The sequence below is a fragment of the Glycine soja genome, chromosome 12 (assembly GCF_004193775.1).
Source record: "Glycine soja cultivar W05 chromosome 12, ASM419377v2, whole genome shotgun sequence".
Lineage (NCBI taxonomy): Eukaryota > Viridiplantae > Streptophyta > Magnoliopsida > Fabales > Fabaceae > Glycine > Glycine soja.
Window position 1 is genome coordinate 43,118,896 of NC_041013.1, and position 25,688 is coordinate 43,144,583.

General features: G+C 34.3%; 3 protein-coding genes across 5 annotated transcripts; 1 reads left to right on the forward strand and 2 right to left on the reverse strand.

Moving 5' to 3' along the window:
• On the forward strand, positions 1–4,196 carry LOC114377926. Of its 3 annotated transcripts, XM_028336402.1 has the most exons (5): positions 3–494; positions 1,405–1,623; positions 3,373–3,398; positions 3,483–3,758; positions 3,949–4,196. In XM_028336402.1, the coding sequence occupies exons 1-4, from the start codon at positions 147–149 to the stop codon at positions 3,721–3,723; spliced, it is 834 nt and encodes a 277-aa protein (XP_028192203.1). In that variant the 5' UTR covers positions 3–146; the 3' UTR covers positions 3,724–3,758; positions 3,949–4,196. The 3 variants fall into 3 exon arrangements, with proteins under 3 accessions (XP_028192205.1, XP_028192203.1, XP_028192202.1); XM_028336401.1 differs by lacking the exon at positions 3,949–4,196 and having other exon boundaries at positions 3,483–3,906; XM_028336404.1 differs by lacking the exons at positions 3,373–3,398; positions 3,949–4,196 and having other exon boundaries at positions 1–494; positions 3,483–3,729.
• Positions 4,197–7,675: 3,479 nt separating this feature from the next.
• LOC114380016 lies at positions 7,676–10,408 on the reverse strand. Its single transcript, XM_028338898.1, has one exon. It carries the CDS (start codon positions 10,091–10,093, stop codon positions 7,946–7,948), a length of 2,148 nt encoding a protein of 715 aa, XP_028194699.1. The 5' UTR covers positions 10,094–10,408; the 3' UTR covers positions 7,676–7,945.
• Positions 10,409–17,637: 7,229 nt separating this feature from the next.
• On the reverse strand, positions 17,638–22,672 carry LOC114377912 (reticulon-4-interacting protein 1, mitochondrial-like). Its single transcript, XM_028336388.1, has 7 exons — positions 22,235–22,672; positions 21,869–22,096; positions 20,792–20,865; positions 20,459–20,618; positions 19,389–19,508; positions 19,138–19,246; positions 17,638–18,160 (listed from the first exon to the last, which is right to left on the reverse strand). Exons 1-7 carry the CDS (start codon positions 22,454–22,456, stop codon positions 17,979–17,981), a joined length of 1,095 nt encoding a protein of 364 aa, XP_028192189.1. The 5' UTR covers positions 22,457–22,672; the 3' UTR covers positions 17,638–17,978.
• Positions 22,673–25,688: the final 3,016 nt, after the last annotated feature.

Genomic DNA, 25,688 nt, shown 5'->3' on the forward strand with positions numbered 1-25,688 from the left:
TTTGACGCCAAAAGCCAAACAAACTCCAGAAGAAGATATCTTAGTGGTGGCATAAACACAACAACAACACAAGGAAACACCATTATCATCCCCGAAGCTGGGAACAACACTCCTCAAAATCAAATCTCTGCCATATTATATATCAGATGTTGCACTCTCAGTGCCACCACCACCTTCTCTTCCCACTCACACTCGCACACCACAAAGTTAAACCCCCTCTCTCCATTCTTCCTCCTCTTCACCACAAACCCACCATTCTCCACTCTGTTTCGGCTTCAGCCATTCCTCCATGGGCCGCGCAACTCGCCGATGCAGCAGCAGACATTGACACAGAGGGCCCTGTTGAACTTCCATTCTCTTCCACTCCTTCCATTTTCGCCACCTCCGACGACCCTTCGCCCATCCAAGTCGCTTCCAGTGTTCTCCTCACCGGCGCCGTCTCCGTCTTCCTCTTCCGCTCCCTCCGCCGCAGGGCTCAACGTGTCAAACAATCCGTGAGCACACTCTTCTCTTGTTTTTTTTTTCTTTTTTTTCTTTTTCATTCCTGGTTTCTGGGTAAGAAAATTGATATTTTTTTATATGATAATCGTCACTTGGGTTTCAATTTGACTTAGGAATATGTGCCATGCTAAGTTTCTATGTATTTTCGTTTATAAAAAACTGTAAAAATGTCAATTTGACTTGTAAAGTAGTTGTTATAAAAGTGAATAACTTCTCATACACGGTTGTATATCATTAGATGACAGTGTAACCGTGCATTTCAATTAAATTCTAGATGTTGGAGATCTTAAATTAACTAGTGATATGAACAAAATAGTGTATATAAGGGGAAGGTAATCCTCGCTTTACGAGTTAGTTTTTGGGTTGAATTAGTTTAAGGCCTAAATTCTTAGATGGTATAAAGTATATATCCTAATGGATGTTGTTGGGGCTATCGGGTCATTATAGGACCACCTACATATATATTATCTTACAAATTTCACGCTTGAGATGTTTAGTCTTCAGCATCAAGGAGGTATTGAAGATTTCACATTGACTAGTGATATAACCTAAAAAAGTGGGAGGCAACCCTCACTCCATAAGTTAGTTTTTTGAAATTCTAAGACTAGAATTTTTTTTAAAAGGTCCGTTATTTGATTTTGTATAATTGTCACTATTCGTGTTTTGCTGCGTTTGGTATTTTTCAATTTGTCTGTAGGATAACATGTGTAGTTACCCTCTTCTTTATAAATGTTTTGGTGAGAAATGATTTCAAAGAATGGATTTTTAGTTTTAAAAAATGAAATTGGATGTATTGAGTTGATTTTGTTGTTGTGCTGTTCACATTAAGTTTTGCAGTGATGTTACTGATTTGTGCTGTTACGATGCAGTCTGTATTCATTGAAATGGGTTTTGTGGTTTTAGCAATTCAGGTCTTCAGGAGAGAAGTCGATAAAGGAAGAAGCATTGGATAGCTTGAAAGCTATGGGGTCGGCTTCAGTGAAGGCTAAGGAGGATTCAGCTTCACCTGTTCAGGCATTGCTTGGGGGAATATCTGCTGGAGTTATTGCTCTTATTCTCTACAAGTTTGCCACTACCATTGAGGCAGCTCTAAACCGACAGACAATTTCAGATAACTTCTCTGTATGTCTCATCTCCTGTCCTTCTATATCTGTATTTATTCTTTTTTGTTGCACAACATGTTATTTGGAATTATAAAAGGCCGTTTCTTTTATTAATATAACCAAATAAAAAGGTCAGAATTTGAACACTATATGACATTCATATTGTATATTTGAAGTTATTTTTTTCTTGTCTTAAAATCTTGTGATTGGATACAAATTATGATTCAAGATTCAAAAAATGAGCTTTTCCATTCATGATTTGAATCTTGATTTGATATCATTAGTAGGTCGGATAGCTAGGAATTGGAATCTTGTTACTTAATCTTCTTAACTGTGATGATGGTAAAATTATAATAGAAGTGTGTTTCATCTCTTAATATTTTTTTTCTGGTTAGTAGGCTTAATTATTCTGAACAATTTTTCCTTGGGTGGCTTATCATTCTTCTTTAGTTACAATTTTAAAATTGAGACTCCAAAACACTTGTTGCAAAAAGAGAGAAAAGAAAACATTTCAGTTGAAGAAACAAAGAGTAGCTTTGGTAACATGAATCTAACTGTCCAAGGAATATGATGTACTTTGATTGGTGTCATTTCCTTCAAGCAGAAGTCTTCAAACATGTGGGGTTGTGTTTCTTTCACCAATTAAGAACACTTCAAATTTCTTCCCAGGATATATTTGATTGAAATGATTATCGTAAAACTGCTAATGTTTTACTATAGTATTTTGGTTGAAAAATATGTGCATGTTAAGTCATTGCTGCCTGGTGTAGTGACACAGTTTGATTGAAGTTTGCAACATTGTTTATACTTACATGGATATTTAATGTTGATTCGTGTTACTTCATGGTTATTCTGTATAATTGATGAACCTATTGAATATACCTTAAGTCATAGCTGCCCATATATTGACAGTTTGATGGTAGTTTTCAACATTGCTTTCACTTACATGGCTATTTAATGTTTTTAATGTCGATCTGTATAAGTTCATGGTTATTCTGTATCACTGACGAACCTATATTGAATACTGAACTGTGATGATCAGAATATTCAATTGTACTGAAGTTTAATCATTGGAGATTAGTAAGGCAATCCATTCCCAGGTTGAAACTAGAGATTGTGCTATATATGTATGAATCTAGTTAGTCTTGGAACTGGATAATTCCGTGTTTCCCATCCAACAGTTACCTGATACTGAAATACAGACTATTAATTCAGCTGTGTTTTTATTTTCATAAATTACACAAGTAAGCACTGAGAGTGGATATTAAATGGGAAAAATAGATAAAACTAAGATTCTACACTTTCATTTTAATCCATTCCTGGATCGTCTAGAAAATTCAATCTTTAATGCTCTGGAGTATGAGAGTATCCAGCATAAGAATTTTTTTTTACAATTATATGATTTGTTGGAAGTGAAATTATCATCTTTTACAAGTACACCTATTGTTATCATCATAAGTTGGCTACATCTCTTGACTAACTTGTGCATTGCAGAGTACAGGATCAATTTTAGCTGCTATAGCCTATAATTGTGGTTATGAATTGTATTATTAAGTACAGTAGTCCAATTTTTTGTTATTCTGACAAAGCAATTGCAATATTTCTGTGTACACGATAAGCATAACCCTTTTCCTAGTGTCATATGTCATTCATAGAATTGATTTTGTCACAATGATAGAATGATACAAAAGCATTTAAATTAGTTGAGAAAAATGACAATAGAACAGATGTTCCAGTTTTTTATGCTTTAAAATTGTATGCTTTTCAGGTCCGCCAGATAACCATCACCATTAGGTAGCTTCAATCTCTTTTTCTATCTGGGCCTTGCTGTTCTTTTTTTAAAGCACCTGGCCTGACAACTCTGACAAATTTTCACAGGACAATAGTGAATGGCTTGACCTACCTTGCAACATTTGTTTTTGGCCTGAATTCCCTTGGTTTATTCCTTTATTCTGGCCAGCTTGCCCTCAAATCCATCATGGGAGATTCAACTGAAAAGGAAACTGAAAGTAAAAGCACTGATCAGCCAAATTTATCAAATTCATCCAATGAGAGTTCCACAGATAAGACTGAATTGAGCAGCAGGAAGGAAGAACAAAGTTCAAATGATGCACAATAGTTACTAGGTGTAAATATAATGAAGTTCAAATCAAGGTCAGCAAATTTTATCCACATGTAAAATTAACATATATCCTTTTTCTTTTGGGAGTAATGTAGGTGGCAAGTTCAATGCAGTTACTAGTCTTAATGTTCAATATTTTGAAAGGTTTATGGAAGCTATATACTCCTGTCCCCTCCTTTACCCTTTCCGTTTGTCAAAATTTTGTCAGTTTTGTTTTGATAGGAAGAAGCTGAGGATTTGCGGTTACTCAATCCATTCAATGAAACATCAATTAAGTTTACAAATTCCACTTGCTGCATTTACATTTCTGTGGCCTTCACCAAAAACTTGTGTTTTATTAGCATCACTTATTTGAGATGAAGAACAAGGTGCATACCCCTAGGCCCTGGTCTATCCTTTGCCACTACTGGTATTTTTGCCAATAAGTGTGTGCCCGGGAAATATAATGGCGAACTGTGCATTGTAGTGATTTTGCTGATTCTCCTTTGCCACCAATTCAAGTTACACAAATCCTTCTAACTGGAAGCTTAAAATTAAAACCATCCCCTGCAATGCAATTTTACAGTCTTATTCCTTAGATATTTGGATTTGGGTCTAGTTCAATTCCAAAAGCTAACTCAAAATGTAAAAATTGTCTTTTACTTGTATACTTTATTTTGGTCATATCATTAATCGATATAGGATTTTCAGCATGCAGTGCATACACACGACAGACCATTGTGTCCAGATTTAAGGCATGTCTTGACCCCTAAGCTGTATGGTAATATCTTAATTAGACTAAGAACCCAATCACCCTTGTCTCTACCTTGATTCTCTAATAACTGGCCACTAAGGCCAGCTTGTAGTGAACTTGGAAGATCAACTTTGAGTACATTTAGTTAGAGATGCCTGTGTGTTTGTGACATTCATAATTGTGCAGAATCATGCATATGACTTAAGTTCAAATGGGGAGTGTCAAATGAATAATGCTTGGTGTAGGTCACCTTAAAGGAGGTAATATCTACTGTAAACAAATAGAGAAAATTATATAGAAGTGCGCAAGTGTCTGTGATTAGTACTATTCATATCAAATAAAACCATCCGTACAAATTGTACCAAATTGTCCATGTAATAATTAGGGTTAGGTATGTTCTCAGACACAACTCTACTGCATGTTAGTAGCCCAACCCACGTGAACATAAATATCACACAAACTACGTGGAAAGAAGAAAATGAAGAATTCTATATGATCTCTTTTGTGATCGTGTTGTTTAGATTAATGACGCTATTGGAATTTGGCAGAAAAAACTTCCATCTCTTCCTCCAAAAGGGACGAATCTAGACTACACAAAGAGCTTATATTAATTATTCAATCTTATATAAATGATCGAAATCATATTCAAGAAAAATAAATTTTAACTATTCATGTAATATTGAATAGACAAGATTTATTTATAAAAAAAATAGACAAGATTTATTTATTTTTGAAGGGGAGACAGGGTTTATTTCTCAAATTTTATATTCTCATTTAATATACTCTTAGGGTATATTTTTTGAGGAGTTATCATAATATTAGTATAGTGTATCTACTAACTTTTTTGATGACGAATTTCTGTCAAAATATCTTAATAATCACGTATAGTGAAATCTTTTCTTTAAATGCATTTTTTTCATCCACGATTTCAGAAAATTAAGTTTAATTTCACATGGTAAAATTTATTTGTTAGTATATACATTTACATATTTGCATACAAGACAAGAATGGAGATTTTCCTAAAGAAAAATATAAGTTATGTATCTTTTTAAAATAATTGCGCTATCATTAAATAACTTTTAATGTAACCATTTTTCTATGAAATAAATAACTGATTATATATGATATTTCTACCTTTGACTCAAATAAAAAATACTAGCTCTCTTCGAACATATATTACAGATGGGGCTTTGGTGAGGTCTCCATTCATTATTGGTTCTGCTGTCCATGTGCCAACAGGAGCCAGAATGTCTATCTCCCATTCCCTACACCATTTCCAATCTGCTCAAAAAGTTTGCAGCAAAAACACTTTATGATACCAGCTTACATGGTGTTTTTCTCTGTTCGTCCTTTTTCAAGTCAAGATTCCTAATCAGTCCAACCTTTTTTCCATATAATAAAGCAACTAAGATCATGAAACTTCTTAAACAAGAAGCAAACATTTCGTTGTCAATGTCTCAACCGTGGTTTTACACCTCATACTCCATCTTCACAATTAAAGATCTAAACTTGCTTCTCAACACTTCTAATTCATATTAACGAATAAAAATAAATAAATAGTAAAGGTAGCTAGATAATTTACTTTTGTTTGGTGCTTGTGGGGTTCAATATTTTACTGAAGTTGGCACGTGCAAGTATATATGTGTGTGGAAACAAAGTTGAAAAGTAGTACTCTTTGAAACCAACATGATGTGTAATAGTTAGTAGATTTATCATGTTTATTAAACATGTGATTAAGAGTTCAAATTTTAGGTCTGCAGATACAAAATAACATTTGTTAGGAAAGGTTAATTTTTTAAGTGAATCTCAATATTTTGAGGGATTTGTCTTTAATCGGTTAACAAAAAAATACTACGAGCTTATCGAAAATCAAAGAATGCATCTTGAAAGAAAAGCTATTTCAAGTAAATTGAATATCAGCTCTCAAACTTCAAACATAGTGAGGCCAAGAAGAAGCTGCCTCAAAGACTGAATCCAAGGATTAATTAAATGAATGAACATGATTTGTTTCCTTCTTGTCCTTGGCTTTGTCCCCTTACCTATTGCAAAGAAAGAGGGGAAAAGCTTGTAAGATAATCATACAATAGTTTTTGCTGTCTTGGGAATTGATTATGCTTCAAAGTCCTATAATTGACTGAGGAAACGCTTTGAAATTCTGCAAAACTAAGGAATGGGAAATCAATGCAATGGGAAAGACAAAACGCCAACTTTACAGCTTATCCTCAGTGTAGTTGCCTTCAAGCTCAAGCTGTATCACAAATATTTATCTCAAAATCATTCAAGATTATGAGCGCGGACAAATCAAACACGTAAACACACTTTAACAAACCAAATGCTTGCTTTGCTAAAAGATCAAAAAGACTCGATACTAGTATTTAATAATGTTTGTCTTTACTAGCATATATACATAGTAGGAGTAATTGATTAAAGAAGTACGCATAAAATAATAATATACCGTAAGATAAATCCATCACAATTCACTGTTTTTTCCAACCGGTTAGATTATTATGTCTTAATGATTTACGCAGGTTATCTGCGCCAAAATTTTACTTAAAAGAAAAACTTTACAGCACATAATATCTTATTCCACTCGAACAAAATTATTTATCACAATAGAGAACAATAACAAAAGAAAATCCCACCACTAGGCTACCCTGATGGGTTAGGGAAAATTTCCACATGATTCATAATCTTCACTATTTTCCAATTTGGTTCACATTGCCTTTTAACCATTAAATACAACAACTAGTAACTACTATCAACAAGTAGTCCAACTAGTGTTTTTGACTGTTTTCCTAAGTTTCAACTTTCAATCTACATTTCAATTCCTCATTGGCCATTACACATGGTCTACTCCAGCTTCTAAACGGCTCATGAAGACTTGACAATGACAACAACACAAAATTAATTAATCAGAGCAGCTATTTAAAACGATGAACGACCATTGACCAAAGTCCACAAGAATTCCAACCTAATTATGGCATCAGACAACCAGACACAACAACCTTAACAAAATGCCCCCCACTCACTTTTATTTACGTACCCTTCAAATCACGCATATACTTCAAGCTTTCAACCACTACGAATTCAACCCCATTATCTTCTCCATAATAGATTCCAACTAAGAAATATACCAACCATTACAAGGGTAAACACCACTACATTCACTAACAGTGCAAAAACAATTTACAACTATCTTAAAATCATAGTACCAAATTAGCTAACAATGCAGAAATTAAACTCTTATTATAAATTCACTAACGAGTAGTAATGGACCCAAAAACAAATAGCATCACTAAAACTATTTATACAAAGGATTACATTCTAAAAACAGCAAAATAGTATACTGAATAATCCTAACTTACCAAGAGCTGCCCAAAGTTTAGCAATAATCTACACATAATAACAACAACAATTGATTATTCTGTCAATTAAAAAAAAAGAAGGAAAATTTAAGATTTTGGGGAAAAGGAAAGACAATCAAAATCAGAACCCAACACCAGCCGGCGCACCGACTCCAAGCTGAGCCGCCGGGGGGTGCGGCTCGAGCTTCCTGTTGTTCCAGAAACAAGCCTCCGGCGCGAGCTTAGCCGAGGACCGCATCGGCTCCGACTTGCAGCGCGTGAGCACAAACGGCTCGTACCCGTTACCCGATTTGGACCCCACCAGCTTCTGCTCGATCATCGCCGCCATCGACACTCCGGCACTGCCTCCCGCCGCCGGTAACGAGCACGATGACCTTGGCAGCTGCATCATCGGCTGAGGTGGCTTCGGCTTCGGCTTGGACTTTGTAAACGTTTCTCCGGCGACCCTCTTGCTGCCGCCGCCGGCGGCGGGTCTCTCCGGCAGCCACCGTATAAAGTCGGTGCTGCACACCCACGTTTCTTTAGACACCTCCATCGACAGCTTCGGCTCGCACATCATCAGCAGCAAGCACTCCGGCAACCCTTCTCTTTCTCTCTCTTGGCACTTTGACCCGTTTTCTCGCTCCTTTGACTCCGGATCCGAATTCGTGTCTGGTTGCTGAGGTTGTTCCTTCGGTTCGCTCTCTTTCTCTTCTTCCTCCTCCGGATCCGAATTCGTGTCTGTTTCTGGTTCTGCTCCGTCGTTTTCTTGATCTGAAGCTGCGACGGTTTCTGAGGTGGAAGAAAGTTCCGAGCTTTCGTTGTTTTCTCTCTCTTCTTCTTTACCCTCTTGGAGATCAACCTCTTTTTCTTCGGTTCTAAGGTTCTCTAGATCTGAATGAGCTTCTGGGTGTGTTAAAGTTTCACCTTTTCCAACGGCATTTCCTCCATTTGCTGCTTCTTCTTCATCACCCTTTTCTTCTTCCTCTTTTACTTCACCAAATTCTTTGCTTTCCAGGATTTCTCTGCTTTCAATTTCATAGCTTTCTTTCCCTTCTTGTTCTTCATCTTCAGTGGCCACAACAGCAGTTTCTGTTTCTCTCTCACAAATGCTATCTTCTATGGCTTCTCTTTCAACTTGTTCTTCCTGTACTTCCTCTAGTTGTTCATCTTCTTTTGTTTTGATGTTTTGTTCTTCTTCATCTTGTTCTTCTTGACATCTGTCTTTGTGAACAGGAGATTCCCAAAACCGGTTAGCCAAAGCAGCCATCTTAACCGGATCAGATCTGCATCTCATCAACAAAAGAGCATTCTTGGGAGGAATACATATGCTAACTCTAGCTTTCTCTTCCTCCTCTCCACCCACTACCTCCTCATGCTTCTTCTGTTCCTCCTCTCCCACCACCAAATCAACATCAATGTCCTCAAACACATGCCTCCTCTGACTATTACTCCTCTCTCTCCCACTGACCTCCATCTCCTCCTCCATCACAAGCTCAATACCCCTCCCCTTCCCATCCCCATCTTGCAAAGCCACCAGCCACCTCCCAACAGCATTATTAGTATTCCCACATGAACCCTCTCTCATCATCCCATGTCCTCCTCCTTCCACTCCACCACCACCACCTTTCTCTTTTTCCTTCTCACTTGACATGCAAGAAGACCTACAAGGAAAAAAACAATTAAACTCCCTCAAAGCCTCACATATAGTCAAGGGAAGATGCACCCATCTCTGATTATTCCTATGCTTCAAACAGTTCTGGTGATGCTGAAACCCTTGGCTGCTTTGTCTAGTGAGATCTGGATTCAGATTCAGATTCAGATTTGTTGCACTTGCATTAGCATTAGCACCAACTTGTTGCTGTTGATGTTGTTCACCCTTCCTGAAGCTAGCTTCACCCCTCCTCTTGGACCTTGCCCTCATCTTCTTCCCTTGCTTCTTGGTCTTCACCCTCACCTGGCCAATGCAAGTGACTTTGGGAGAAGAAGGTTCAGGATTCTCAAAGCCACAGCCTCCTCTTCTCTTGCCACCACCACCGGTTGGGAACATTGGAGATGCTTGGCCACCACCACCACCACCCTTGATGCTGCCATTGCTCCTGAGTCTCCTGCTGAGGGAGGAAGAGAGGGAAATCTGAGGAGGGTCTCTGCTGCGGCTTGGGCTGAGAATGGACTTGGATGAGAGTTTCATGGATGAAGAGGACAAACGGGAAGTGAAGCAAACAAACAACTCGCTTGTGCTGCTACTGCTACTTGTGCTGCGATGGGGTCTCTCTCTATCTGATTCCATTTATTTTTTTACTTTTGGTTTTAGAATGAGAGTTGCCAAGTCATGGTAGTTGTTCTAAGTAAGCACAAGAGGGATTTTTTGGGATGGTAGTTGTTCTAAGTAAGCACAGTCAATAAATGAAAGAGCTTTAGCTAAAAGTAGTACTAGCTAGCTTTGCTTGGTTGTGAGGTGGGGTGACTTATTATCCTCTGCTACAGATTGCAAGGTGGCTACTATGTGTGAGTTAGAGACAGAGATAATGAGAACTGAGAAGAAAGTGTTTAATGGAAGATGACGAAATGCTGTAAGCCACTGTGGCTGGACTGTGTAGGGTAGGCTCTTGTTGCCAACTCGTGGTTTTTTCTTTATTTTTTTATTTCCCACACATATTATATATGGTATCTTTGGAAATAATTAGTTTAGGATACTCATTAATGTATTAAAATTAAAATTGAGTTATTTATATAATATTTAAGTTTGATTTTTGGTAAAAATATAATTTTTAATTTTAATTATTTTTCTAGTCGAATTTTGGATTATTCATGTCATTTTTTTGTAATGGACGGATGGTTAAGACAAAAAGGAAAATTTTAAAAAAATTATTTTTTAATAAAGATTATAAGAACTTTGTTTATTGATAATTTATAAGTATTTTTATAAATATTCAGATAATCTTGAGTTATGTATTCATCTTACTGTAAGATTCAATTCGTCTAAATTTTTACACAAAATAATAATTCTTCATTTTTTTCTTGTTACCAATTATTATTGTACATTTATTTATACATTTTAAGTTTTGAAACAATATGAGAAATATATAAAATATATAGAGTCCTTATATTTCAACTTTTTTAAATATCAATAGTCTCTTCAACCATCTTAATTTATTTTTATCTCTTTATTTTATCACATTTCATTATCTATTATATTGATATTTTTATCTTTTCTCTTTATCTTTATCAAGGTGAGAATTAATTTTTAATGTTTAAAGACTTTTTTTAATATATATTCAATTTATAACAAAGAATTAATAATATTAAAATTAGTGTGTTTGAATAATGTATAAAATTAATTTTATCATAAAAAAGTAAAAATATTATTTGTTACTTTACTTTTTTTAATTAATTATGAAATATTAATTATTTATTTTAGGAATCCATTTCAAATGTTGAGAATAGTCTCACATAAGATTATTTAACAAATTTAATAAGTATTTATATAATTGGATAAGTCACCTCCTTATAAATCGATTTTTAAATGGATCTTTCAAATGTCTTTCTTATACCATAAAATTTAGTTAAACATCTGATGTAGACTTATTCTCAACATCAAACACATCACAAATCCTTCCTCATTGGTTTACCAATGGTTTTTCCTTAGATGACAATAAATAATATTTTTCTTTTTTATGAGAAGAATTTGGGAGCACTTGATAATGCAGTATGGGTTGGGGGCTGAATCTTGGATGATACTTGTTAATAGTGAAGTACTCTAAGCCTCAAGGTTCGTGTCCGTGTTCAGCAGAAAAGGGAAAAAAATCATCTGCGTGCACGAGACTTTTGGCAGATCAACAACTTTGGTAAAGGCAGAAAGCAGTGGGAAAAGAATAGAAAAAGAAAGGTGGTGTGAGTGGAAAAGAAACTTGATAGGAAAAAAAAGGATAAGGTGTTATATTCTTGAAAAACACCGATAAAGGTGATTTTGGGCGTATATAATCATATTTAATTGAATACTATTAGACATTTCAGTCAGTAAAATCAATACTACTATTATTTTACATAATGCTAGTTGAAATTTCTAAAATTATATAGTTTTTGCCTTAATAAAATCCTATGTCAAAACACTAGTACACTACCAAATAATGGTACGAAAATCTTAACCAACAACTAGCAACCACAACAACTAAAACAACTTGTAGAACAAAACCTACCCAACGGCTATTTAAGAGGAGGGGGAAAAGAGAGGCGACCTAACGGTACTATAATTTGTCAAAATCAGCAGCATTCTTAGCTTCATTGAATGTGAGGAAATCTCTCGAATAAATTGATTAGCTTGTTACTTGTATTCTTAATTCGCAATCAATGCTTGCAAACTAGAAATGTGATGAAGGACACATTAGAAGTATTAAATATTATTTAGGAAACTTAAAAAAAATATGGTTCTTGTTAACTCATGTCATTATAACATTGATTAAATAGTTATTTGTTACCCATTATAAAATTATTTTAACTAGTTCATGATTTTTAAGAAAAGTAATTAATTTAAATTATTACATTAAATTTGTCAATTATTTGTATTATCATTTTAAAATTATTCTTTTTTTCTATTCACTTAATTGTTTTTCATTAATGTTTTGAAGAAATAATAATTAAATAAGAATATATATGAAAAAAATAATTAATACATTTAAAAATTAAAAAAAAAATCTTATAAAAAGGAACAAATAAGTTTTTTAAAAAAATCTTATAATTAAGAAAAAAAATAAAAAAAAATATTTATTATGTAAATCATAAGAGAAACACAACAAAAAGATAATGAGCAGTGCAATTTTTACCCCCAATGTTTTTTTTTTTACTTTAAGTTCCTTAACAACAACACTAATTAGCATTTAGCAAAAAAAATTATTTAGGAAAACATTTTGCTACCCAAGAGATAAATAAGTAAAAGAGATAAAAATAATAGTAAATATAAGTACTAATATAAAATACCACCATGCAAGTGTATTGATGAATTAATACGTGATTGTTTTAGTTTAATCAATAATTTTGAATTTGAGTGTGTATAAAAAAATATTATTCTATTTTTCTTTTTTGGTTTTCTTGAATCTAAAACTACTGAATGCCAAGTGCTTAGCATGCAATCTAATTTCACATATAGTTCATGAAATTTCTTAATCCATCCGTCAATATTTTGTATTTCTATAAGATTCATGTAATGTGTATTCTACAATAGTGGACTTTATTCTAATTCTAGATAATCATATGTAATGTTTTTCACAGGTGGTCTCATGGGAAATGGTTGGAATCAAGGACAACACCAAGACGAATACATACAGAGACACATATAATATGCATATGTGATCCAATTTGAGATGTAAAAATCATAAAAAGATGTATTCTAATAGGTAGCAGGCAGTAAAATAGTGTGCGTGCAGGAACGTGGCCAGATCATAGCTAGAAGAAGAAGGAGAAGAAGGAAAAATGAGGGACAAAGTTATGGTCTTGGGAATATCAAAGGCTTATGCCACTTTTACAGAATTCATGTGTCCATCCGTGTGATGTGAACTGAGAAGTGCAGTATTACTATTACACTTTGTAAGTGTAAATGTAAATACTAATAATAACCAATGCTGTACTTACTGTGTACTACAGTGCCTGTCTGTAACAAAGCTTGCCTTTTTCGGCTTTCCCCACCTACCTCTCAGGTCTCAGTTTTCACAGTGCTTCTCCCCACACGCTATTATTATTATTATTATCTTTGTTGTTTTCTAAACTTTTCTTAAGTGATTAAATATAAGAAAATGTTAATAAGTCTCTTAAATATTAATTAAGAAATTTTAAAAAATTATTAGAAAGTGTAAAATTATATTTTTTTGTATTTTTATATGATATAGATAATATATTTTTTCTTTTTAATTTTTTAATCAATATAATAAAGACACTAATTAGTCATCCCTTTAAATATATCTAATTAATATGAATATTACGTAAAATTATATTTTCTTTAATAAGGTGATACTTTTTTGTTATTATTTATAAGACTTAATTATCTATTTTATTAAAATTAAGAAAAATAATTAAGTTAATTGATAACAATAATTTATTTTAAATTTATAATTTTTTTTAAAACTATCATTCTTATAAATATTCTTTTCTCTTTTTCAATTAATCGTCAATATATCCTCTCTTTTAGTTAGGAGTATTTTAATTTTAAAAAATAAATGCAAAGAATATTTTAGATTGAATCATATAAAAAGAAAAATATCATTTAAACTTAGGTCTTATAAATAAAAATGATTGAAGTAGGAAAAAAAAATCAAACATAGTGTTTATAACATAGTGCTGAAATTGTTAGCATGTTCAAAAGATTTTTGTGTAAATCAGAAATGCAAATAGTTTTATCTTATTACAATTACTCAATTGGTCTTTGACGCCAAGGTATTTCTTCAAGAAGAGTTACTAAACAAGATCTTATGCTTGTTTGGATTGATGCTTTAGCAACTTCAACCTCTGTTTTCAAAAAACATGTTTTTCGTTACTTTTGCGGTAGATATGCATAAGGTTGTGTGCTATTGCAATTCAAACGGCAATGCAAACATGTTGGCAGCGTCATGGATAATCAAATACCCATTATAAAAAAATTACATTGGATCCTTATCTAATATTTTTAATGAATAATATTACATAAAACTATATTATAAAGTATAAACCAGCCCACTATCGTCTCAAAATGGTGAAATGTGTATGAAATGGTATTATATTGAAGCTACTATTTACTTTGGTGTTAATGTGATGGTAAAAAAACGAGTAAGCTATTAAGGGGATCCAAGAACTTACTATAAAAATAGTTTTGAAATTAAAAAAAAAAAAAGAAATGGCAGTTAGGAAATAAGAAGGGGAAGGGAAGAGAGGAATAGGTGCAAAGAACAAGGAAGAAGGTGCAACGCACGTGACCACACTCTAATCATACTCGCCACTGCTTTCCTTTCACGACACGCGCCGCGCCTTCATTTTCCATCCAACACACTAAGAACATAAATTTTTGAATTAAAATAGAATGTGGAATTTATATAATTTTTTTCTATTTATCTTTTCTTCTCTTCAACCAAACACAATTGGCGAGATATTATTCTAATTTAATTAAATATCTCAAATTTTGTGAAAAATAATTGTGGCTTCTACTAAAATATAATCCTCATTTTCATGATCGTGACTCCAATCTAAACTAACATGACAGTTTTGTAAAGACACTGACGCAATTGAATTCTCATATTGCTTCTTAATTTTTTTAATTTCTCTTTGAATTTTGAACAGTAGCTCTTGCCAAATTGCGAATGAGAGTGGAAGACATGTGATTAGCACCATCAAAGGATGAATGAATCAGCCACAAAATTTCAAATGTTTTGCACCGAAGCAGTTGAGAATTCCTTTACCGATGAATGTAGAACATGTTTGATTTACTATTTAACTTGTTCACAGATTTCGAAACTAAATTCAACGATTTAACAGAAATTGAATGGAAAAGGAAGGTGTAGATGTTTTTGCAAAAATTCCTTTGCTACTAACATGCGGTTGCAACAGTAAATTAAAAATGAACGTATATATGTTAATTTCAAGGGAAGAAAATTGAGTTGTTTAAATCCTTCGACGAAGATATGGTAGATGATAGTGGTTGTAAAGTTATTTACATTGATATCTGATAGTGATTGAAGCTATTTAGAAATTAGAATAAATATGAAAGTATGCATAAGATGAAATTGTACTAATGTGGAATTATAAAGGGTTAATTTTTTATATATATTTTAAATATAGAATTATATACTATCAACTGATTAAATTATATTATATGTGACTCTTAAAATAATTAATTCAAAATTTAATAAATTTTATCATACATTATAATAATTTTATTAGATGAGAATACAAAAAAATATATCATTTTAATTAAATTCTAATTATAAAGGAGTACCACATAAAAATGTAGTCAGTCTATAAGGACTTACAAATTGATGCAACCAGTCTTGTAAAATAATTAATATTTTCCATTTCATAAACAAGAATACTAAGAATAGATTATTCTTTTCAAAATATTCATCGAACAAGATAATTTGAACATCACCATGTTTTGATTGTAATAAAGAAATATGGACCTAAGAATTTAAAGGTATAGTTGGCCAAGAAAAAAAAAAAAAAGATATAAACGCATGAGAAGTGTGCAGGCGCACGCGCATGAAAAGGAGAGTATATGCAAGATTCTGAAACAAGCATAGGGACCCATTTGCGAAGGACTGTGCCGTTTACTATGTTTCCCGCGGATATCATAGAAACCTGCGGACATGTGACGCGTGGCAGAGAAAACGATTGATTGAATTTGCCAAAATATTACCACTATCAAAACTAGTCTTAGGTTATTTGACAACTTTTTGAAAAATGATAAAATATTTTTAAATCACTGAATGATAAAAAGCATCTATAGAATATGTGAAATTTATTTAACATTTTTATGACTCCAAGTAAAACAAATCCTTAACATAATCAGGTGTGCTAAGTATCACACAGCTAATTGAATTATATTCAGACAAATGTTAAATAATATTCACGGGACATTGGTTAAAAAATTTAAAATAAAAATATTTTTATTAAAAAGCAAAAACTTGTATTGTTCTTATCTTTTTACATTCTTTTGTAATTTATATAATAAATGTTTTCTTTTTAATTTCTTAATCAATATCCTAATATCCTAAAGACATGATTATCAAGTCCATTATGTTAATTATTTGTCTGCCACATAATGCACAGAAAGTAGCACAACTTGACCCTAGTTAATTTGAAAATGGATTTTTTTTTTCTTTTAGATTTTAATAAACTATAGTACTACATTATAAATTTGATGGTAAATTTTTATTTTTTAATCAATACTTTTATGGCATTCATTAATTGGACCCAGAATTAAATTGTAGTGTAAAGTCAGATTGCTGAAGACCTTTAAACATCTCAACTCACGTCACATGCACAAGGGAAAGCATTTAATACGAATAGGTTTAGAGGTGTGGTCCCACTCAAAGAGGAGCACGCACAACACACTCCGTATGATCCTAACTCCAAAGTTGAATGATAACCAAATTAATAAGTGGGTCAAGGTTACTTCAAAATAAGGGGTTTGACCACACATTTACACATCTTGACAAAACTGATATACTACTATTATGGAAAGACGTCTATGAAAAGCAGATTGTTCAATAATAAGTATATTTTTATGGACTTACATTGTAGAGCACTTTAACTTTGGCATTTCGGGCTTTTCTGCATGAGGCCCGGTTTTGAGGTAAAGCCGATGCCGTAAAGTGGCCAATGAGGCTTTTTAAGGTACCTTAACATTTTTTTTTTCTAAACGATGATAATCACTCGGTTGATTAGTGGAATATAATACAAGAAAAACAACAAAAGGGGTGGAGATCTAATTTCGGGCTTCAAAGTACGAAATAATTGTTTTCCTTCCATCCTTTCTACCCAGCTGGTTTGGTGATCACTGCTACTGCTAGGGTTTGTCAAAGTGTCTATGCAGTCCATGTTAGATTGTGTCCCACCAGACCGTAAATAATTGAATAGTTGTATCCAAGTGAGGTTACAAGTTTTAATTTATTAACATACAAACCACGTATACACGCGTGATCAAGAACGAAATATAGCCTGTTTCTAACAGTTGAAATAATTAAAAGGTAAGCAGACAAATGGTGCCCTATAATGTTCCTAGGATCTGGCTATTTCAACAACAAATGATGCCTACCTCTCCGCTCCCAAGTAGCACAAATAGGTTAATGCAATGAACAAGCTTTCTGCTAATAATTCAGCAATGTTCTCTTTCGATGTCACAATTCAAGAGAACACGGATTGGCTATTGATATAGTGAGTACAATTGACACATGGGGTCAACACCTTCTACAACACAAGTGGATATGACTAAAACTAGAACAGTTGTAAAGGTAAAGAAAGGACATGTGTCACACAAACTTCTCAATCAATTTACAGATGTTCTTATTCTGGATCAAAATTTACAACAAGTTCCACTTTCTATCAAAGAGAACCCAGAAAAAACACCTATCAATCTCAATAAAATGTGGAACAATCCATTGCAAAAAAGAAAAAAAAAAAAACTAGTTTAACCAACTCTGATCAGCTTCAAGACGTCAATCAAGTTCCAGTACAACTTTACCAGGAATGAGCTTCTTGTCTTTTGCCTCATGAGCTTCTTTTACTTGTGTTATGGGAAACGTTTTATACACAGGTATCTTCATCTTCCCAGCTTCACATAGCTTTCGAATCTCAATTAAACCATCTAAGTCAGCCCTCATATATGTCCATGAGTATTCTGTATCACAAGGAAAAAAGGGGATTAGGCTTTACATTCTTTTAAAAAATTTCAAAAGGCATTTGCCAGCATGGGTAAAAACAAGAAGGAAGTAAACACCACCCTTGGTTTCTAACTTACAAAGGAACCAATGTACAAAATTATGATTATGATCAACAGGGAATGCCATGCGCAGACATAATTAGAAAGAAAGATTGAGAGAGCAGCTGTTAAATCATTAAATAAATGTGTTTTTAACTTTTTCTACTAGGAAACTGGGGATGCAACACGGGATTTGATTTCAGCATATCTTCAATCTTGCTTCATTAATTAACAAGCAGCAAGAAAGCCTGATATCAATCTCACATGCCACAATTGACTATCTCCTCATAGATCCCTATTTTTGCCAAAAAAATGCAAAGATATCATTTATGAATATCTGATATCTGGAAACACCTGAAGCTAAAAGGTTTCACAAAGGCTTAATCTGGTAATCCCATGAACATTATAATTCAGATGCATCTTTAAGTTGTATGATACACAGTTGGAGTAATTCACATGCATCTATAAGGCTTAGTTGGGTTGTTTCTTCGCTGAAAGTTTAATTCTAAGACAACATGTAATTGTGCAACACTGAAGATTATTGCAGCTTGCATAGTATAGGCTGCCTAATCAGGAATACTAGAATCAGAGTATGAAGAAATTACAGCAGAACCCATTATCACATTTTTCTAATTTTATCAATGCTTTAGAAGTTTAGAGTTCTACTTCAAAACTTTTCCTCCAAGGTGAGATAGGGGGCAGGAGAAAATTTCCTGTGATACTTTTTTAGATTAAACAAGAGCATTATGTCAATCAGCAGAACCCATTATTATTTCTAACTGTTATAATACCAGTTCTATCAATGTCAAACAGAAGGTAGAATTTACAAAGGAAATAAGTGACATACTTGAAGGTGTCAAAAGAAAAATAGCATGTGATAGTCTGGAAATTTCTACCTATTCCATGAGAGAATCGATATAGAAGCTGTTTTTTCAATAAAACAGCTGTAGCTGCAGGAAGCCCAATAGTCAGTCCATATCTATCAGACAATGATGCTGCCTCACCCTTCAATGAAATAGAAAAAATAGAAGATTGAAGAAAAGACGTTTTTTTTAAGAAAAACATCTAAAAGGTCATTCTGGCAATGAATTGAGTATATCTGCAAGTGTGATAAAGATGAAAAAGTTGATAAACTTTCATATACTACCTGAAGTGTCATGTAGTGTCCACCTCGTTTTAGAAAATTAATGCCCATCCGTTCTGTCTCAGGCACACCAATAGTGTCCAAAACAGCATCAAACTTTCCCTTTATAGCCAATTCAACATCCTGTCAATCCAGAATGAAGTTATAAGACAGATCAGATCTTATGCAAGATGCACTAGAATAAAGCATAAGCTTAAAGACCAAATTGTCTTTGAATTTTAGTATTTTTTATTTAGGGGATGATTGTACTATTCCATCAACTTACTGGATGATTATAATATAAGGTTATTAGCTTTAGTCCTCTATTACTTCTAATTTTATATCTGAGTTAGAAGTATTCCACTAATTTTCATATGTCTGGGTCTTGGGTTGCATATGGGCTTGAGGTTTATGTTAATTACTAATTAGGTCTTATTGGCTCATATTTTAATCCTTAAATTTTACTTATGGGTAGTATTAGGGAGTCTCAATCCTTATGGGATTAGGATTTATTTGCATTTCTTGGAGTATAAGTTAAATTAGGATAATGGCTTAGTTGTTACTGCTGTTCTATATAAATGTAATTGGACAACTAAAACTAAATAGATAAATTTATTTAGATTATTAAACCCCAATTGCCATTCCCAAGCACTTACTTATCTGCATATTATAATTATTTTCATTATCTTCCCAATTACTATAAAATTTTATTTTACTATAGGATCGTAGATTTTATAAATTTCTACTTTATTTACAATTTTTTCTTTTTATTAATTATTATTTTATTTTATTGATTATTAAAAATAATTAAATACAGTATTAAAAAGAAAGAAATAATTCATTTTACCATTGAACACACATTTGCCACATTCATCAAAGGCCAACTATCAACTCTTTTAAAATGTCTGTTTTATCTTCCATTTTAGCATCTTATTTTCTGTTTTTGATCAAAGGCCAATCAGTATGTTATGTATTGTTGTTTTCCCTTTCAGGAAATTTAATTTCAAAACAAAAAACTTCAATAGCAAGGTTTGTCTAATTGAAATATCTGAACAATTGACAGGAAAAATGATAAAAAGAAGATTCATCACCACCTCAGCAACATAATCGACAGCCTGATCTGCACCAGCTGCTAACAATCTGTCTACGCTTTGACTTCCACAAGTAGTTACAACAGAGCAACCAGCAGCTACTGCAAGCTGAACTGCAGACAACCCTACTGCTCCTCCACCTCCGACTACTAATATCCGTTGTCTGTTTGAGATAAGCTTAAAGTATATAAGTGAGTGGAACGAGAGCTGTTAGCAAGCTGAACATTTAGTGGGCGATGAAAATACACAAAATGAAAATTCCAAATGAACAGTAAATTTTTGTGCAAAAATCAATTTTCACCAATAGAAATCATAATCTTATCAATATAAACATACCCCTCGCTTATTCTAGCTGTACTTTTTAGAGCACGCCAAGCTGTCAATGCAGCAAAAGGAATGGCACTGGCTTCCTACAAGATTAAAAGGAAAAAAGAAGATAAAAAAAGGTTAAAAGCATGGCTTGAATGATCCAAAGTAAACAACGGGGAAAAATCATGGTCAATTGTAGATGTAGATAGAAACCACTAATTATTTTGTAACAAGTAAATTATAAGCGTGCTGATAAAACCAATGAATGTATTGGACATAAACAGACAAAGATTATTGTTATACCTAAATAATCTCTCACCTAATTTGATCAGGGAAAGAAAGAATAATAATAGCCAATGTGAAATGAGTATATGAAGTAATCCAAAATATTGCATGATCTATAGTATGGTTCATCCCACCCAATGCACACGTCTAAACATTTCCTTCAAGCAACAGATCTTAAAATAATGATGCTCCTCCAAGTACTGGAAGATACATAATGAAAATTTAATTACTGTCATGAATTTAATCACAGTAAATTAAATCCCTCACTATTGCAGAACCTGTGCATCATATTGACTGCAACAATACAGCTCAGTACTTAAATATATTCCACTTCTGTATTGACCATTGGTTACAAAGAGAGCAAGATCCTACACCGCAACTCATTCACAATACACTTCCAAGGTTTGGTGTCATTCACCATATACTTTGACTAATCCTGACAACAGATTGATGCATCAAATCAAGAAGTTACAAACAGCTAGCCTAAAAAGGATAAAGGAAACATAGAGCACGCACAGAACTGAAATGGAATAGAATCAATAGATAGCTCGTGTTCCACTCTGCTCTCTATGGTGCCACCCTTTTAACTAGAACCAACATATACTACTTTTTTTTTATCACCATGTCTAGTTCTGTTCTATTTTCAAAATGCGCAATGCAAACATATAATAAAATTTCACACTCCATGTCTCGTGTGTTATTTTAACAAGTCTACTACATGCAATCGTGCACTCAAAGTTACACATACATCAAGGATCACAGCACCAAATATCAAATTCAATAGACCTAACTATCACTAATCACGAAACTACAACATACCACATGAGTAAGTGAATCCGGTTTCGGAGTAACCTCCTCTTCGGAGAGAATCGCGTAATCCGAGTAAGTGCCTCTCACGGCAGTGGGATGCAGTGCCCCGAAAACCTGTTCTCCCACACTCACCGACCTCACCTTATCTCCGACCGCCGAAACCTCGCCGCTGACGTCGCGCCCCAAAATGAGAGGCAACAGCGGCTCGAAGATGGAACGCCCGTAGCCAGCACGCATCTGAAAGACACAAACCAACAGTTCAAGAAAATCTCAAAATCAGTTCAAGCAATTCCCCAAAACAGCTCAAGAAAATTTCGAAACAGTTAACCGGATTCTCGAAACAGTTCAAGAAATTTTGAACAGCAACTAACTTACTCGGGTGTCCAAGGGGTTGACGGAGACGGCGCGCGCACGAACGAGGACATCGTGAGGCTTGAGCGGAGGGACTGGCACGTGCGAGCGAAGCTGGAGCACGTGCGGGCCGCCGAATGAGGGGAGAAGCACGGCTCTGCAGTCGGAAACGTATGATTTGAGACGGTGGTAGCTGAAAGCAGAGGGCGTGATTCGTGTGAACTCGCAATTGCTTGGAATTCTCATATTTCTCAACTTTATGGGAATGTGAGTTTCAGAGCATTAGGGTTTAGGGTTTGTTGAAGTGGAATTTGAAGAGTGTGCATGTGAAAGAAAGAAGGGGGAATTGGAACGTGTCTGTGTTTTGGTCCGCAGAGAGAGAAGAGGTGGAGATTGCGTTTCGTTGCGTTTAGGCGTTACTGTTAATGGCGCCTTTGCTCGTTGCCACGCTAAATACTTGGTTCCCTTATAAATCAATTTAAATTTAAGAGAGAGAGTGACTACAAAAGAATCCAAAGTAGCCTAACCTAACACAATTCGTGATCAAGTAAAGAATATGTGAACTTATTCACCTTAGAAAAATATAAAAACCAAGTATGAAAAAATTCACATTCCTCGTTCAATTCATGGAAGTTCTTCGTAAGCTGAATTTGCGGTTATCTTGCTCTTTTTTAATTATCTAGTGTTGGGAGAAAACAAGCATAAATTAATTTATATATAAGCTTATGAAAAATGAACCCCCCAAGTGATAGTTGTAATTCAGAATATATTAGATATAATGTCTAATTGTGAGTTTGTTAAGTTTGTACTTAGACTATATAAATGGTCTAATGTGTAATTTAGTTTTCAATAATATTTATCTCATCATTTTGAGTGTGTGTGATTCCCTAGTTTTTTCTCCTTCTCTCCAACAGAATTGGTATCATGAGCTCCATGTTCTAAGGACCAAGAGGGACGAGAAAAGTGGGTTCTTGAGTGAAAAATCTGAGTGTGAGTGCAAACAGTGTGAGAGAATTATGAGATTCAAACACTGTGAGGATCCTTCAAGTGTAAACTGTTGAGAGCTGTGAGATTGTGAGTGAAGCGATCTTGTTGAGTGTTAATTTTCAAGATTCGTGTGATTTCAGATCTTGCGTAAGATTCTTGGCGAATTCTTGAAGAGTTTTTGTGAAGATTGATCGAGACGGCATCATGAATGGTCACATACCTGGAAACTTACCAGTTCTTGATGGGAAAAACTGATCCAAATGGAACGTGCAAATGAGGGCCCTATTTGGATTTCAGGATGTGTATGAGGTTATTCAGAATGGAGTTGAAGAACCTAAAGCCACCACATCAGATGCTCAAAGACAAGCGTTGAAGGATTTGAAGAAGAATGATTGTAAGACACTTTTTTTCTTGCATCAATGAGTTGATTCTGCATATTTTGAGAAAATTGTTATTGCCACAACTTCGAAAGAAGCATGGGACATTCTTGCAAAGGCTTGTTCTGGTGATGACAAGTTAAAGAAGGTGAAGTTAAACACCTTGAAGAGACAATATGAGCTCCTCCAAATGGAAGACAATAAGAGGGTCTGTGATTATTTCACAAAATTGCTCAGAATTGTGAACCAAATGCAAGAATGTGGTGAAAAATTCAAAGATCAAGATTTGGTCGAGAAGGTGATGAGAACCTTAACTCCTCAATTTGATGGGAGAGTTGCTATAGTTGAGGAGGCCAGGGACTTATTTGAGATGAAAATTGAAGAGCTGCAAGCCTCTCTAGAGGCACATGAGTTGAAAATGAATGAGAAAAGCTTAATAAAATCGCAAGATGAGGCTCTATATGCTTCAAAATAGAAGCAAAGAGGAAAGAACAAGAAGTGGAAAGGAAATATTAAGTGGCAGAGCAACAAGCACGAAGGAAAGAACTCTTCATTTCAAGGCAATCATGATCATAATGATTCTGATAAGGATCAATCAGTATCATATGGGAGAAAAAAGGAACCAGGATCAAATAATAAGGGTGGAAAAGGAAAGTTTGGCAAGAGTAAGATCAAATGCTACAATGGTCAAGGCTGGGGACACTTTGCAAATGAATGTGGAAGTGCAAATGTAAGAGAGAAGAAGAAGAAATACAGTAAAAATGAGGCTCATATGACATAAGCAAAGCAACAAGATGATAGTGAAAGTGATTCAGATGGAGAAGCAGTTGTATATATGACAACAACCTGTAACTTTAGCAGTAGTGGAGATTCAGAAACATGGCATTTGGACACTGGTTGCTCAAATCACATGACTTGTAATTTGAGTTGGCTAGTGAGTCTTGATGATAATAAGAAATGCACTATAAAGTTTGCAGATCACAGTATTATCAGAAGTGTGGAAATTGGGAATGTTGCTTTCAGAAGGAGTAATAGAAGCCTTGTAGTAATAGAAGAGGTGATGTATGTGCCAGATATGAGGTGTAATTTGATGAGCTTGGGCCAGCTTCTTGAGAAAGGATTTTCAGCATCCTTAAAGAACAAGTTTCTAGATTTGCTAGATCCAAGTGATGTGAGAGTGTTTAAAGTCCCATTGTCTAGAAATAGAACTTTTCAGGTGAACATGAATAATGCTTATGTGCAGTGTCTGGCATCAACTGCCAATGAAGATGAAAGATGGCTTTGGCATTGAAAACTTGGGCATTTAAATTTTAAGGGAATGAATCAACTTCAGTCACAGAAGTTAGTTGAGGGCTTGCCCAGGATCGAAGTTCCTAATAAGATTTGTGAGAGATGCTTGACAAGCAAGCAACTTAGGAACTTTTTCAAATCAAAATCACCTGCAAGAGCAACTGAAGTGCTAAGAGTGGTTCACTCTGATGTATGTGGCCCACTGGAAGTGTCTTCAATGGGAGGTAACAAATATTTTGTAAATTGATGAATTTAGTATAATGATGAGGTTATACCTGATTAAAGCCAAAAGTGAAGTGCCATCTGTTTTCAAAGAGTTCAAAATGTTGAGTGAAAATCAAAGTGAAAAGTCAATCAAAATCATTAGAATTGATGGTGGAGGAGAGTACACATCTAATGATTTTGAATCTTTCTGTACTCATCATGGTATAATACACGAGATCACTGCTCCCTATACTCCTCAGCATAATGGTTTGGCTGAGAGGAGGAACATGACAGTGATGAACATGGCAAGGTGTATGTTGAAAGAGAAGCACTTGCCATCCGATTTTTGGGGAGAAGTAGTGTCCATTACAGCATACATTTTGAATAAGTGTCCCACAAAGAAGCTAAAAGATAGAGTGCTTGAAGAAGTATGGACACAAAGGAAGCCTACAGTAAAGCATTTGAGAGTGTTTGGGTCATTGTGTTTCAAGCATGTGCCTGATGAGAGGAGGAAAAAGCTTCAGGACACGAGTGTGCCTATGATACTAGTTGGATATCATCCAACTGGTGCCTATAGGTTGTATGATCCGTTAACTAACAAGATCTTCATCAACACAGAT

What these genes read in the sequence shown, in the direction of transcription:
- LOC114377926 (XM_028336402.1), top strand. Translation starts at nt 147, where the DNA reads ATGTTGCACTCTCAGTGCCACCACCACCTTCTCTTCCCACTCACACTC. An exon ending in CTCAACGTGTCAAACAATCC is followed by an intron (nt 495 to 1,404) that starts GTGAGCACACTC and finishes TTGTGGTTTTAG; the next exon opens with CAATTCAGGTCTTCAGGAGA. An exon ending in CAATTTCAGATAACTTCTCT is followed by an intron (nt 1,624 to 3,372) that starts GTATGTCTCATC and finishes TATGCTTTTCAG; the next exon opens with GTCCGCCAGATAACCATCAC.
- LOC114377912 (XM_028336388.1), bottom strand. Translation starts at nt 22,456, where the DNA reads ATGAGAATTCCAAGCAATTGCGAGTTCACACGAATCACGCCCTCTGCT. An exon ending in CTGTCGATTATGTTGCTGAG is followed by an intron (nt 19,509 to 20,458) that starts GTGGTGATGAAT and finishes CTGGATTGACAG; the next exon opens with GATGTTGAATTGGCTATAAA. An exon ending in GACACTACATGACACTTCAG is followed by an intron (nt 19,247 to 19,388) that starts GTAGTATATGAA and finishes ATTTCATTGAAG; the next exon opens with GGTGAGGCAGCATCATTGTC.
- LOC114380016 (XM_028338898.1), bottom strand. Translation starts at nt 10,093, where the DNA reads ATGGAATCAGATAGAGAGAGACCCCATCGCAGCACAAGTAGCAGTAGC.